General features: G+C 32.9%; 1 protein-coding gene across 8 annotated transcripts in view; it reads left to right on the plus strand.

Annotated features, from left to right (window-relative positions):
• Positions 1-13,864, plus strand: part of CEP290 (centrosomal protein 290) — a 97,194-nt gene that overhangs the window by 44,527 nt on the left and 38,803 nt on the right. For all 8 annotated transcript variants that reach the window (XR_009565654.1, XM_060307089.2, XM_060307096.1 and 5 more), the window contains 5 exons: positions 2,363-2,536; positions 6,665-6,776; positions 10,475-10,680; positions 11,617-11,768; positions 13,362-13,473. Coding sequence is in view for 7 of the 8 variants with exons in the window: in XM_060307089.2 (XP_060163072.1) it covers positions 2,363-2,536; positions 6,665-6,776; positions 10,475-10,680; positions 11,617-11,768; positions 13,362-13,473 (756 nt within the window). In the remaining variant the exon portion in view is untranslated. The remainder of the gene's footprint in view (positions 1-2,362; positions 2,537-6,664; positions 6,777-10,474; positions 10,681-11,616; positions 11,769-13,361; positions 13,474-13,864) is intronic.

The raw sequence follows: 13,864 nt of genomic DNA on the forward strand, positions 1-13,864 counted from the left end.
ACACTTTTAAGTATTCAGTGTGTTTTACTCAGGTGTAGTCATTATTCTTTTGTCTCAACTTTGGCCAGTGAGAGCCCTTTAAAGAAGGTTCTTGTATCCTATTTGACAGAAATACGTTAGTCTTTGAACCAAGCTGCAAAACTTAGTTTGTTTTCTGGAACAACATATGTCCAAGAGGTACCTTGTATACTTCTTAGGCAGGCTTGGAATAAGCCATTTCTCTAAAGAGCCCTGGTTCATTTTAGTGGGGACAGCATTTAGATACCAAAAACCAGTCCTAGGTGTCATTGCTCTTGGAGTGTCATTGCTACTAGTCCAGTTAGGAAAATATGTATAGATTTAAATCATGAGTTCATATTGTTATTTTTAATTCAAATTTAACATTTTAGGATAAGTAAGAGTATGGAGTTTTTACTAACCTTTGATTTTGTACTTTATTTTTTTAACACGGAAATCTATTAAAATAACATTGAAATAATTATTTTTTATACTACAATATTCATACATTAATTTGAAAACAGTAATCTTGTATTGGTATTAACAATAACAATACCAGTGCTACTAGATATAAAGTTTCTTTACAGTTCTTATTTTCTTTAGAATATCTCTCACTAGGGATGTATCGTCATGGTAACATATTCTATAGTGACTTGAAGTAATTCTCCTCTTTGTGTGGTTATGCTATACAATTGCTATATAGTTAGGTTCATTTATTTTACATTTGTTTTCAGTTTTAAGGATAACTTTTTAAAAAATTAAATTTGAATATATAAAACATTCACATGTACAAAAGATGTCAGCAGAGAAATCTTATGTCTGTCCTTGTACCTTTCACTTCATTCTACTTCATCCTTTCACCCCCTTTAGGTAACTGATAATCCTTCTAATGTTTCCTTTTGCAAGTTATTAACAAAGATACAAAAAGTTGCATGCCATACAACTCTTCTGCACCTTGCTTTACATCTGATCAGACCTTATTTAAGCATGTATATGTTCATTTGACATGTCTAAATTTACATAGGAGCATGTAAATAGAAGAATTCAAAGTAAAATTAGAATGAACTTGAGTTCCTTGCCACCCCCTTTTAAATATAGTAATGGGTGAAATTGTCATGCTAATAAACCTATTTTCAATATGAAATGTTCTTGTTTTTATTTTGTGTTAGATTTTGTAGAATGTACTTTTCTTAGAGTATTACAAATATAGCTAATGTTTGAGATAGAAGGGAAGAAAGAACTAGAATCTTCTTCCTCTTCAACCTGATTGGTCAACCTGGATTTTTTGTTTGTTTTTGCAACAATTGGAAAGCCAAAAAAAGGGATATTTTTAAGGATGGGAAACATGATTTCCCTCACCACAAAGCAAAAGTGAAACTGAATCCCAAGGGTAAGGTAGACTAGGGTGTATTTATTTATATAGAGAAGTTTTCAAATTGAGATCTGAAGCACTATTACAAATATTTTCCCCTCATTACTCTACTTCAGAATGAATTATAACCATAAATTCTTTTTATTTTTTTTAAATTTTTTTATTTTTAAAATTTTTTGGCCAAGCCGCACAGTTTGCGGGATCGTAGTTCCCTGACCGGGGATTGAACCCAGGCCACCACAGTGAAAGCACTGAGTCCTAACCAATTTATGAGTCCTCCAGGGAACTCATAAATTCCTTATCTTCCTCATTTCATAGATTTGGTTTCATGTTCAGTATTTTCTTTTTGGTGTTAATACAGTGTCTTTGAATAGTGACTCTTATAGCTCTGTAGCTAAAGAGTTGAAGATGAACCAAGTAATTTAAAGCCTTTGATATTATTTGTTACAGATAGCTATGATGCAGAGAAGTTTTTTTTCCCTAAATAATGTTTCTTTCCTGTGAACAAAAAATTTTCTTTTATTATAAAGCTAGTTTGTTATTAATTATAAATAAGCAGAAATAGCAAAGTTGGAAATGTTACCTGTGATGATGCAAATTTTGCCATTTAAAAGAAGTTTTTTTTTAATCTTATGAAATTTAGAAAAGCCATCCAAAGATATATTCTAAGTGATATTTTTTTTGCTGCTGTATATTACGTGTTTCTCAAATTAACTGAATTTCATTTAACTATGACAGGAGTTATAAAAGGATTCACTGTATTTTTATTATGATTTAAAATTTCCAAATATTATTTCTTGTATGAAAGTATTTAATAGTTATTGTAATATATTGTAATATATGCAATATATGCAATTCTTGAGAAATCTAATTTTTTAAATTATTCTAAAATCTGTTTTGCTTTCAGCTATATTATCTTATCCTCATAAGTGGCTAGTGCCTTTACCAGAAAAAAATACACCACCTTAATCCAGTGTATCTTTATTTACATAGGAAATGGCTGTTTTCAAGATTGCAGCACTCCAAAAAGTTATAGATAATAGTGTCTCTCTGTCTGAACTAGCATTGGCCAATAAACAATACAATGAACTGACTGCTAAGTACAGAGACATCTTGCAAAAAGATAATATGCTTGTTCAAAGAACAAATAACTTGGAACACCTAGAGGTAAGTATGTGTGATCCTTAAACCTTGTGATTTTAGCCATTCTTCTTTGGTGATATCTTATCTATAGGTGCAAAATGACTTCTGGATGACTTCTTCCAGGTTATCTTCCTTAGCCCACTTGTGTGATTTAGCTGAATGAAATCTCTTTCCATCAGGTACTTAAAAAAGAAAAAAGAACATGGAACAGATAGGATAATGTAGTCAGAAGAGGAAGCATTATTAAGTACCCATTCCTTTCTCTTGCCCTGATCCCAGTGTAAATTATTCCCTCATGGTCCATGGCTCTTTGGGGTGGATGTAGCAGAGAGTAGATGAGATATCCATGGTTCTTCCTGGACCTTGGATGAGTTCTGCAAATCCCTATCCTTTCTTACTGTAGAGAGAGAGAAGAATAGGATGGAGTATCATTAGTTTAATTAAAGGAGTCTATGAATGTGGCCCAGACCCTTTGTAATTGTCTTCTAGCCACTCGTCCTTCGTACCTTTTACAGCAGGCAAAACAAGCTCCTGATTTTGTTTATCTTTATGAAAAATAAAGGCTTATGTCTTTTGGTTCATTCTCTTTTATGATCCTCTCATTGGAATGGAAGGAGATATAATTCTTTTGGCTCAAAAGCTCTCATTTGCTTAGGGGGACACGTTCAAGAAAACATTCTGAATAGCTTTCAATGACTCCTACAAAATTATCTGCGTCATTATTTATTAATATTAACTAGAAATAATCATGATCAGTTTACTTTTTATTATTTTTGAAGAGAGATGATTATGTTAATTTTTATGGAAAATTCTAAATATTTAAGTGTGATAAAAATTTATTTTTTCCCATCTTTCATATCTGTTGTCTTCTCTTCTCTAGCATTAGACAATCATAGATAAGAAATCTCCTGCAGGTAGCGTATCAATGAGTAATTTTTAACTTTTAAAACTTATTTTCCCAGATAATATTTTTCATCTCTACTCAAACCTTAAAAAATTTTGTCTCTGTATTATATCCTTTTCTCTCCTTTACTTCCTGTATCTCAGTTATAATTCTGAACATATGTCTCTATCTGTTGGCAATGTCTTAGTTTTATTCTTTATTATCTTCACTGTGGTAACCATTACCCATACCATTACCTCCAGTGTTGTGTCCTCCTTGCTGCCACCAAAGTGATCATTCTAAACCTGCATCTGACCATGTCCTTCCCTTGCTTAAAACCTCTCAAAAGTTGCCAGTCACTTAAAGAATAAGTGACTTTTGTGATTAGCCCGCACATAACTCATGTCATCTACTGTGACATTCTAAGGAGATTCACAATTAATGTTTTAGAAAGTGAACTACCAGTTTTCTCCACCACAGTGTTTCGTTTGTTCTTCTGTACATGCAGTTTTCTTTGTTTAGAAAGCCCTTCCTCCTCTCCCAGTTTTTCTGCTCAGTGAATTTCTATTCATGTTTCAAAACTTTTTTCAGACACTACCTTTTTTTCTGTAGCATCCTTCTTTATAGAAAAAACTCACCCTCTCTGTTATTTCTATATTTTGTACCTAGTTCTGCTATTTATATCACATCATATTATATGTGTTTATATGTGTGCCTCTCCTACAGGAATATAAGCCTCTTGATATCAGAAACTCTACTTAGTTCATTTTTGTGGGTTTGGTACCTGCTGTTTGGCACAGAGTTAGAGCTAATAGATGTTAACTTCAGGGATTGAATAAAGGTGATGAAAATCAGATTTTAGAAGATGAAAAACAGAGTGGGTGGTAAAGAAATACAAAAACCGAATGGGTGATAAGGCAATTAAAAAAATGGAAATTTTGATAATAGCAGACAAGAGAAATAGATATGGACTAAGGTAAAATTAAGAAGAGGATTTGCTGTGTTTTTTCAAAAAAATTTTTTTAATAAGGAGACCAATGAAGTTTGAGAGGAGAGGAAAAGAAAATTTAGAGCTAAAGGGGAGAGAATGATTGAATATTAGAGGTAAGAGTGGTAATAAATGAGGGTGCAGTACCAGGGCAGGGGTATGAAAATGGGATATGAAGCAAGGCCACAGTTATCCTTTGAAAGAGTCTGGAAGTAAGAGAAGCAAAAAGGGTAGCAAGATATTTAAAACACCTTAAGCCCTTTTTTGTTTTTCTCCTACGAATTTACAGTACCTAGGAACTGGGCTGTAATTGTGCATGTTACCAGAGAGTCATGTTTTATTCCCTTATCTTCCTTTTCATTATAACATCGCCCTTTAAAAAAAAAAAAAATCTCGGGACTTCCCTGGTGGCGCAGTGGTTAAGAATCCACCTGCTAATGCAGGGGACACGGGTTCGAGCTCTGGTCCGGGAAGATCTCACGTGCTGTGGAGCAGCTAAGCCCGTGCGCCACAACTATTGAAGCCCGTGCGCCACAACTATTGAAGCCCGTGCGCCTAGAGCCGGTGCTCTGCAACAAGAGAAGTCACCACAATGAGTAAGCCCGTGGACCGCAACGAAGAGTAGCCTCTGCTCATCGCAACTAGAGAAAGCCTGTATGCAGCAACGAGGGTCCAGCCTAGCCAAAAATAAATAAATAAATTTATTTAAAAAAAAATGTCATTACCCTGTTTTATTTTTCTTCATAATGGTTATTACCTGACAGTATGTTATATATTGGCTTATTTTCAAATTGCTCCATTAAAATACAAGTTTTAGGATGGAATTTGTTTACCATTGCAGTCCAGTGCTTAGAATACCTGGCATGTAGTAGACATTCTATTTGTTAAAATGAAGAATAAATGAGCGTAAAATATTATACTTATGTGCCAACTCCTACATTTTATGTTTCCAGCCTGACTTCTCAGAACTCTGTTCTTCTGTATGGAATTACCTACTTAACAACTCATGTTTCAAGGGGATCTCTAATTTAACGTGTCCAAATTTAATTCCTGATGTCTATTTCTCTCATAGTTGTTTCTGTTTCAGTGTATGCCACTATTATCTACTCATTTAGTTAAGGCAGATATCTTAGAATTATTCTCTAGTCATTCCTTTCCTTTATCATTTTCCACCCAAATGTAATTAATTCTTATGTGTCCTCTTTTCTCTATCTTCCCTGCTATAACTGTAATCTAAACCAGTGTCATCTCTCATCTGGACTTTACAGTATCTTCCTGACTAATTTCTCATTTCTCTATTTACCCCTTTATTGATTCTCCACATTTTATTCAGAATGATTTGTTAAAACTTCTTCCTTTAAATCTTTAAATGATTTCCTATTATACCTTAAGTTACATTCCAGTTACTTGTCTTGACATACCATGCCTTGCCTGGTATGGCCCCCTATAATCTCTCCAACTTTTTTTTTTATTCCTCTTCACTCTGATTGTTGCTCACTGTGTTCAAGTCCTCTAATACTCCAGACTCTTTCCTGCTTTGGAGCATCTGGGTTTACCAGTAGTATATCAGTTCTTTCCATGGCTGGTTTCTTGTCAAGATTGGCTCCTTCTCTTACCATCAGTTTCAGCTTAAATACCACCTCTTCAGTGGTTAATACTTTCTTTAAGCACTCTATCTGGATATGCTACTTTTTATTATTCTTTGGTTTTGTACTCTGTTTCTTTCTAGATCTTGACCTGTTTAGTGAATTTTTTTCTTTGATTATCTGTTCACATTCTGCTGCATTCCACACTCCTCCCCAACTCCTACCACACATATATCCACAGACACCAAATGGTGAGGCCTATGAAGGCCAGAAGTTTGTCTGTTTCTTTTCATCATGAACATACAGTACCTGTCACCGATGGCATGCTGTGGATGCTCAGTAACCCTTGGTATGAATGAGGGAAGTAAGCACTGCTTTATGAAGATTGTGAGACTCTGGAGTGTTCCACGTTGGCCAAAGTGAACATGGCAGAAGCTAATACTCAGGAGTTTAGGGCCACATATCGGATATACAAGGTTTTGATGATTATTTTAAAATAATATATGTGTGTGTATACAACATATATGTTATGTGTATGTCTATCTGTATTACATGCAGAGGAACTTCTACATTCGTTAAAAAAAACTAGATTGTGAGCTTTAGGAGATTATTATATAAAGTTCAGACAGTGTCACATCTGTGGTATTAATCTGAATTACAATGTAGTTGCTCAGTGATGTTTCTATTTTATTCAGTGTGAAAATGCATCCCTAAAAGAACAAATGGAGTCTGTAAGTAAAGAACTGGAGATTACCAAGGAAAAACTTCACACTATTGAACAAGCCTGGGAACAAGAAACTAAATTAGGTAAGTATTATGACTCATAATATAAAATGATTAAGATCCAATAGTGAATATTTTTCATTTAAAGTGCCTTTCTATACCCGATAAAAAGGAAATATTTTGATAAAAATTCACTCTCTGCCTAACAGTTTAATTTAACAGGCAGTTGATGAATAATATCTCATACTAACCTTTACCAAAGTTAGGTTTTTAGTTATTAAATTGGATTTGTTTCTAATGAAATCATATGTTAAAAATGTATGACTGAGCATTAGCTATACTGAACCATTTAACAATTAAAACTGATGATAATTTTGAAATACCTGTATTTTAATGATAGTATTATGAGTTTTTTCACTGTATAGAGTTATATTAGGAGTATATCATTTTATATTTTTAAATTAAAAGATCACCTAGAACATCAGAAAAATTTGAAAAGAATTTATATTGCTCATAGTTCCACTACTGTATCATTTTTTTGTATGACCTTATACATGCTTATATATTTTATATACTTTAAATTATAATAAACATTATATGCTATATTTAGTAGATATCAAAATATTTCATTTTTTATTCATCATACTTATAAATATTCATGCAGTAAGTTACTATGTTTGGGTGATTAAATCACTAGCTTTTCTAATTTTTGCTATTGCTTATAGTGCTGCAGTGAACATCTTCATTTACATCTAACAGAGATATTGTCTTAAAGGGTATTAAAATCTTTGTGGCTTCTGCTAGGATTTTCCATATTAGTTTTTCAAATGGTTATCCTAGTTCACAACATTTAAATAATTTTATCTCACTAGCATTATGCTTTATAATTTTCAAATAAATTTGCCCCTTTGGATAAAATGTTTTAATTTGTTTTCTAGACCTTAGAGTGCTAATGCTATTCAAAGTTTCTGTTACTATTAAATTGGTAACTGAGACATGTAGCTTAGAGAGGCTTAACATTGGGAAGTCTAAAATAAGCTACTCTTAGAAATGTACTTTTTAATTCATTAAGAGATTAAAAGTGAATTGACTTCCATGTAGCTCTTACATAAAAGAAGATACCATTTTAACTAAGATATAGAAAAGGATATTATATACAGTTTTAGTAAGTTCTTTGTTCATTCTATCCTGTGTTTCTTTAATAAGTGCTGAATTCCCTATAGAAATTCCTTAATTTTCAAATACCTTAATCTCTCCGATACATGGCTTTATAGCACTGAAGTTTTTTTTTTAATATAAAGTCTAGCTTTATTTTTTAAAAGATTTTACAAGTCTGTCAACCTCAAACATGCATAGGTGAATTATTCACATCTTCCATCAGATGAGGCTTACAGTTTCGATCCCTCTCAGAAAAAATAAGTAAAAAATAAATTTTTTCACAGATATTTATCCACTACATTACTCAGCTTAGTTCTGAAGTTTTCTCTCTATAAATACTTTAACACAGCTGCTAGTGGTAGTACTGTTGTTGTACAGCTGCACATGGCTATAATTTTACAAGCATGCCTTATTCTTGCTAGCTCCCTGGTTTGGCTCCAGGGTCCAAATCTTGTAGAGGAAAAATAAAGGTTAACTGGGCTGCCAGAAAAGCACACTGAATGCATCCTGTAGTGCTCTGTGACAAGCCAGAGAAGGAGTACAGCCTCCAGCAAGGTCCTGTGGAGAGGCAGCTCTGAGGTGGTTTAAATACCTTTGTTTAAGGTGTTTCCTTATCTTGGAATGACCTCACCATTGCCTGTCTTCCAAAGCCAAGGTTCAAATGTCAACCCCTCAATTCTGAACAGAGACATGAGAAGATTCGCTCCAAATTCTGGAACTCCACAATAAATCACTGAAGTTTAAAAGCTTTTATTTCCTGGTGCCCTTATATCTTTGTTTAAAAGTGTCACTTTTTTAGCTTTTTCCATGCGGGAATTGATTGGTGTTGGGCTGTTACCCTCTCTCTAGGACACTCCAAACACAAGAATATAGAGTAGACTAGTGTCTATTGCAGCCCCTGTGATGTGCCTCTTTTCATTATCAAAGTTTAGCACTAAAGAGAATGGAGAAGAGTTTTTATGTTCCTAGTATATCTGTATTTACTGCAATTTTTTTTTCTTTCCTTCATGGTGCTTAGGGTTGCCTGAATGAATCTCTGTACCATAATGGTTTCCTAACACTTTTAGCTTCTTTCAGTAACATTACTGTTAGCTATTTGATCACTGCTTGCAGCAGCTATTCTAAAATCATATACTATTTAAAGACACAGAACAAAATGAAGCACTTCTTAAAGCTGAGACAGACACCAAAACAGTTTAGTTTCAAAAATATATATATTTCTTTGAGCAAACTCAGTTATAAAACTCAAGCTTGTGAAGCTAGAAAGATAGGAGGTGGCATTATTGGTGTTACGACTGTTTACAGAGTAAATCACTGCTTATTAGTTCCTTAAAATAATTGACTTCCCTGAACATATGGTTAATTGACTCTCTAAAAAAACTAAAACTACCAAATTTTTTTTCCTGGAGCATATCTGTTATGCAAAGCAAAAGTATTAGTTTTCTCTTCTTAAAAGGTGACTAACTAATGATAATCCTACGTGATGCCTTTTCATGGTCAATGAGGGGGCTTTCGTTCTCTTTTCATTTAGCCACAAACTTCTGTGTCCAAAGATAAGCTATACAACTGCATATATGAGATAAGGGTATAATAACTGATAAAATAATTTAAAGTAAAATATTTGATATTAGATGTATACAAAGGCCAGATAAAGGTCAGGGTTAAAGAAGATACTTGGCGAAATCCCTAAATCACATGGCTTCAGATTTTACTTTTTTACTCTGAGTCATTGCACTTGTATTCACAAAGTAGTGTTGCTTCACTGTATTGCCTCTTAATACAGTTTATCTCCTTTCAGTTAACAAAATATATTTATTTGCCCTTTTTTGACTATCTACATGTGACACCTCCTACACTACATCTTTTACATTGTTATTTCAGTTCAGGCATACCTTGGACATATTGCACGTTTGGCTCCAGATTGGCACAACAAAACAAATATTGCAATAAATGAGTCACAGGAATTTTTTGGTCTCCCAGTACCTATAAAAGTTATGTTTACACTATACTATAGTCTATTAGTGTGCAACAGTATTATGTCTAAAAAAAATGTACATACCTTAATTTTAAAATACTTTATTGCTAAAAAATGCTAGCCATCATCTGAACCTTCATTTTGTCTTAATATTAACATCAAAGATCACTGATCATAGATACCATAACAAATATAATAAAGAAGTTTGAAATATTGTGAGGATTACCAGTGTGACACGAGACACGAAGTGAGCAAATGCTGTTGGAAACATGGCACCGACAGACTTGCTCAACTCAGCGTTGTTTGCCACAGACCTTCAATTTAAAAACAAACAAAAACAAAAAAATGCAGTATTTGCGAAGCTCCATAAAGCAAAGCACAATGAAACAAGGTATGCCTGTAATCCTATGAAGAATAATTTGTGTTATCATTTGATTGACAAAACATGTAAATCCCAGAGAGATTAGGGTAGGCAGCATACGGATAAGAAGTAACAGAGCTGAGACTAGAGTCCAGGTCTGTCATAATTCAAAAGGCTCGTGTGTTTTCCGCATAACAATAGTGCCTCCTTACATACAATGTCTAAAATATCTGGGATAAACTTTAGATAAGAACAGCGTGAGATTTACCGAAGTATTGTTGCATTTAGGAAATGAATCTAACATGGATAAGGCAAAGAAATCAATAACCAATAGTGAGATTGTTTCTATTTCAAAAAAAATCACTATGCTGGAGATGAAGGAATTAAATGAAAGGCAGCGGGCTGAACATTCTCAAAAAATGTATGAACATGTGAAGACTTCATTGAAGCAAGTGGAAGAACGTAATTTTGAATTGGAAACCAAATTTGCTGAGGTTTGATATTATAATTTTTTTCATGCAGTTAGAGAGTAAAAAATCAGTCATGGTAGCCATTGTATTATTGGAAGAGGTTTGTTTGTAACTCTGAAGTAGCATATTAATATAGTGCTTGTGTTTCATGTAATGGGTAAATGATATATTTTTAAATCTGAAATGTTTAAAAAGAAAGCAGGTATTTTTGTGATTGAGTTTTTATTTCTCACCAGCATTACATTATTAGATTTAATGTGCAAAAAGATGTTATTTGCTTAATAATGGAATTGCCTTCCACTACCATCCCTTCATTTAACAGTTATTATTTCTGAGTGCCTAGTACATGCCAGATGCTGTATGGGAACTGGAGTTATAGCATGAAATAAAATAGACAGTAATCTCTCCTTTCAGGGACTTCATTCTAATAGGAAGTTTTAGACTTTTGATATGGTCAAAATTACTAAATTGGCTGGCAATAATATAGTTTGCAAATATTCAATAATTTATGGTGAAGTAGCACTCATAATATTCCTTTACCTTGAGAATGTGTATTTCTCAAATCATTCATGTTATTTTGTTTATTTTAAATGTCATTATATATTAATAAGATTTTATTAACTATTTAGATTTATTTATAGACGATATAGTTGAAGTAAAATATAATGAGCATATGGCATTTCAAGTAAATTAAGAATATCAGAGATTCATATCTTATTAGATTGTGAGTTGATTAATGTAAATGACTTTGGGTGGGTTGACATACAACTAGAGTTTTCATAATTTGTTCCTGGCTCTTTCTCCCCTTATCTTCGTCAATCTATTCTTAATACTTCACACCCAATGCAGTATCTGGACTAATGCAAAGTAAAGAGGACTGCAGTGTGCTGAAAGGTATAATAAAAGGAAAATGTCACCAAAAACTAACGTTTCTGAACGGTTTTTGTTACTTTTTCTCAGCTTACCAAAATCAATTTGGAAGCGCAGAAAGTGGAACAGATGTTAAGAGATGAATTAGCTGATAGTGTGAGCAAGACAGTAAGTGACGCTGATAGGCAACATATTCTAGAATTAGAGAAGAGTGAAATGGAACTAAAAGTTGAAGTATCAAAGTAAGTTCATGTGGAGTTTTTAGTCATTTGATTAGCTGTGTCTACTCTAATTTGTGTTTATGAACTCTAATTACAGTGGTAAAGGGGTAGTATCCTTAGTGGCAATTGTTACTGGTTTCTTTTTATTAGAACAGGGTTAAACAATATTAACAAGATTGATTTTTAACTAGCATAAGTAATAATATTGAAGAGGAAATAACTTCTCAAGATTTACATTTTTCAGAGCCCAGGAATAGTATTACAGGAAACACTGAACTTGAAATCAAGACGCTCTGAGATCTAGTTTTTCCACATACTAATATTTTTTGGAGGGAAGGGTTGTGGCCATTTAATTTGTTTAAACTTAATTTATTAAGGGAGTAATAATACTTATTTCATAAGGTTGCTGTAAAAATAGAAATAAAATACGGATTTTGATTCAGTTTACATCTATTAAACATATACTGACTCATCTAATTACACTTAATAACCCTGATAACAGTGTTGTTTTCATTTTACATAAGGAAACAGTTTATTCTCTTAGAATTCAAAGTATCAATATATGTAAGGAGGAAATACTGTGTATACCAGGTAGATGCTGTCTAATCACTCTTTTGTAATTATGTGTTACTTCATTAGAAAAGTATGAGGATCCCTGAGTTTATCTGTCTAGCACAGATAATTAGTAGAAAGGGTTTATGGCTTACCCATAAAGTTATAGCCATTGTTTTAGAGTCTTGATAGTCCTTTTGGGAATATCAGTTATTCCCAGCCCTTTTCACTATGAATGACCCCATTTTTTATTCTTCCTTTCACCTCATGTACTTCATCTTTTGAAGTAAACTAATTTATAATTACTCATTTTGTTATATTTTAATTGGTGAAAACTTACATAACTGGCAGTAAGAGCTTCTAATCAATATGAGGAAACCTGACTTACCTGTTACGCTGAACTAAAGTTATTCCAGCCCAAAGTAAAATGCATTTTATTTTACCTGTTTAATCTTATCAAAATAGTCATATAGGAAATTTAATAACTTACCATCAAGCTCCACCCTTTTTTTGCAATTGTAGTAATTGTGTAATCTCTTTTTCACATTTCTGGTAACTAGCAAATTAAAATAAAGCAAATCAAAACATACATTAATTGATCTAGGGAACCTGGCAATTTTAAATTTCTGTATTCTTAACTGTACAGTTTATCAAGTAAGCCTACTTAATACCTTATTCCGTCTATACCAAACCATGATAATAAGCATCTCATGAAAAAAAGTGTGAGAGAGGAGTTCTTTGACCATATACATTTGGAAAATGCAAAAAATGTACAGGTTGAAATAATTTTTTACTCTAGAACTTCTCAGAGCATTTGATATGATATGTATATGAGTCTTCAAGGGAGAGGAATGTTGGGAATGGAGTATTTTTTACAGAACATTTGTTAACTCCTCATGGAATTATGTTTCATGAAACAGTTCAGGAAACTTTAGTATTTCATACAAAGAAGAGATGCTGCAAACTAATGGCTTTTCCAGGGGTCTAGAAATTTGAAATTTTAATATTTATTTACTTAGAAAATGTACCCAGTTGTATCTGAAGTATCTTATCACTTCCTAGACTAAAAGAGATTTCTGACATTGCCAAAAGGCAAGTTGAAATTTTGAATGCACAACAACAGTCCAGGGAAAAGGAAGTAGAGTCCATCAGAATGCAGCTGTTAGACTATCAGGTATGTGCAGTATTAACTCTTATATATAGATTCTTTTCTTTTTCCTAAATTTACATTAGATATTGGGATGATTTTGTAGTTTTAATCAGAGGATATATCAGATAGAGGCTCCTATTTTTGTTAGTTGTAAGTTGATTAGAAAAACTCGTTAATTTGAAATGCCATTCATAACACAGAAAAGCATTTAAATGCTTACAGATGCATTGTGCTGGCTGCTGACCAAAGCCCAGACAGTGAGGAGAAACATGTCTTTCATAACAATATTTTCTCTTGTATTTATATATAGTTTTTCACATATTCTCACATTATAAGTTCTTTTAGGATTAAAAAACCCCACATTGTCTGCATTAGTATTATTATCAATACTGTTATTAATATATGGAAGTTTTCA

Source organism: Globicephala melas, chromosome 10 (genome assembly GCF_963455315.2).
Source record: "Globicephala melas chromosome 10, mGloMel1.2, whole genome shotgun sequence".
Lineage (NCBI taxonomy): Eukaryota > Metazoa > Chordata > Mammalia > Artiodactyla > Delphinidae > Globicephala > Globicephala melas.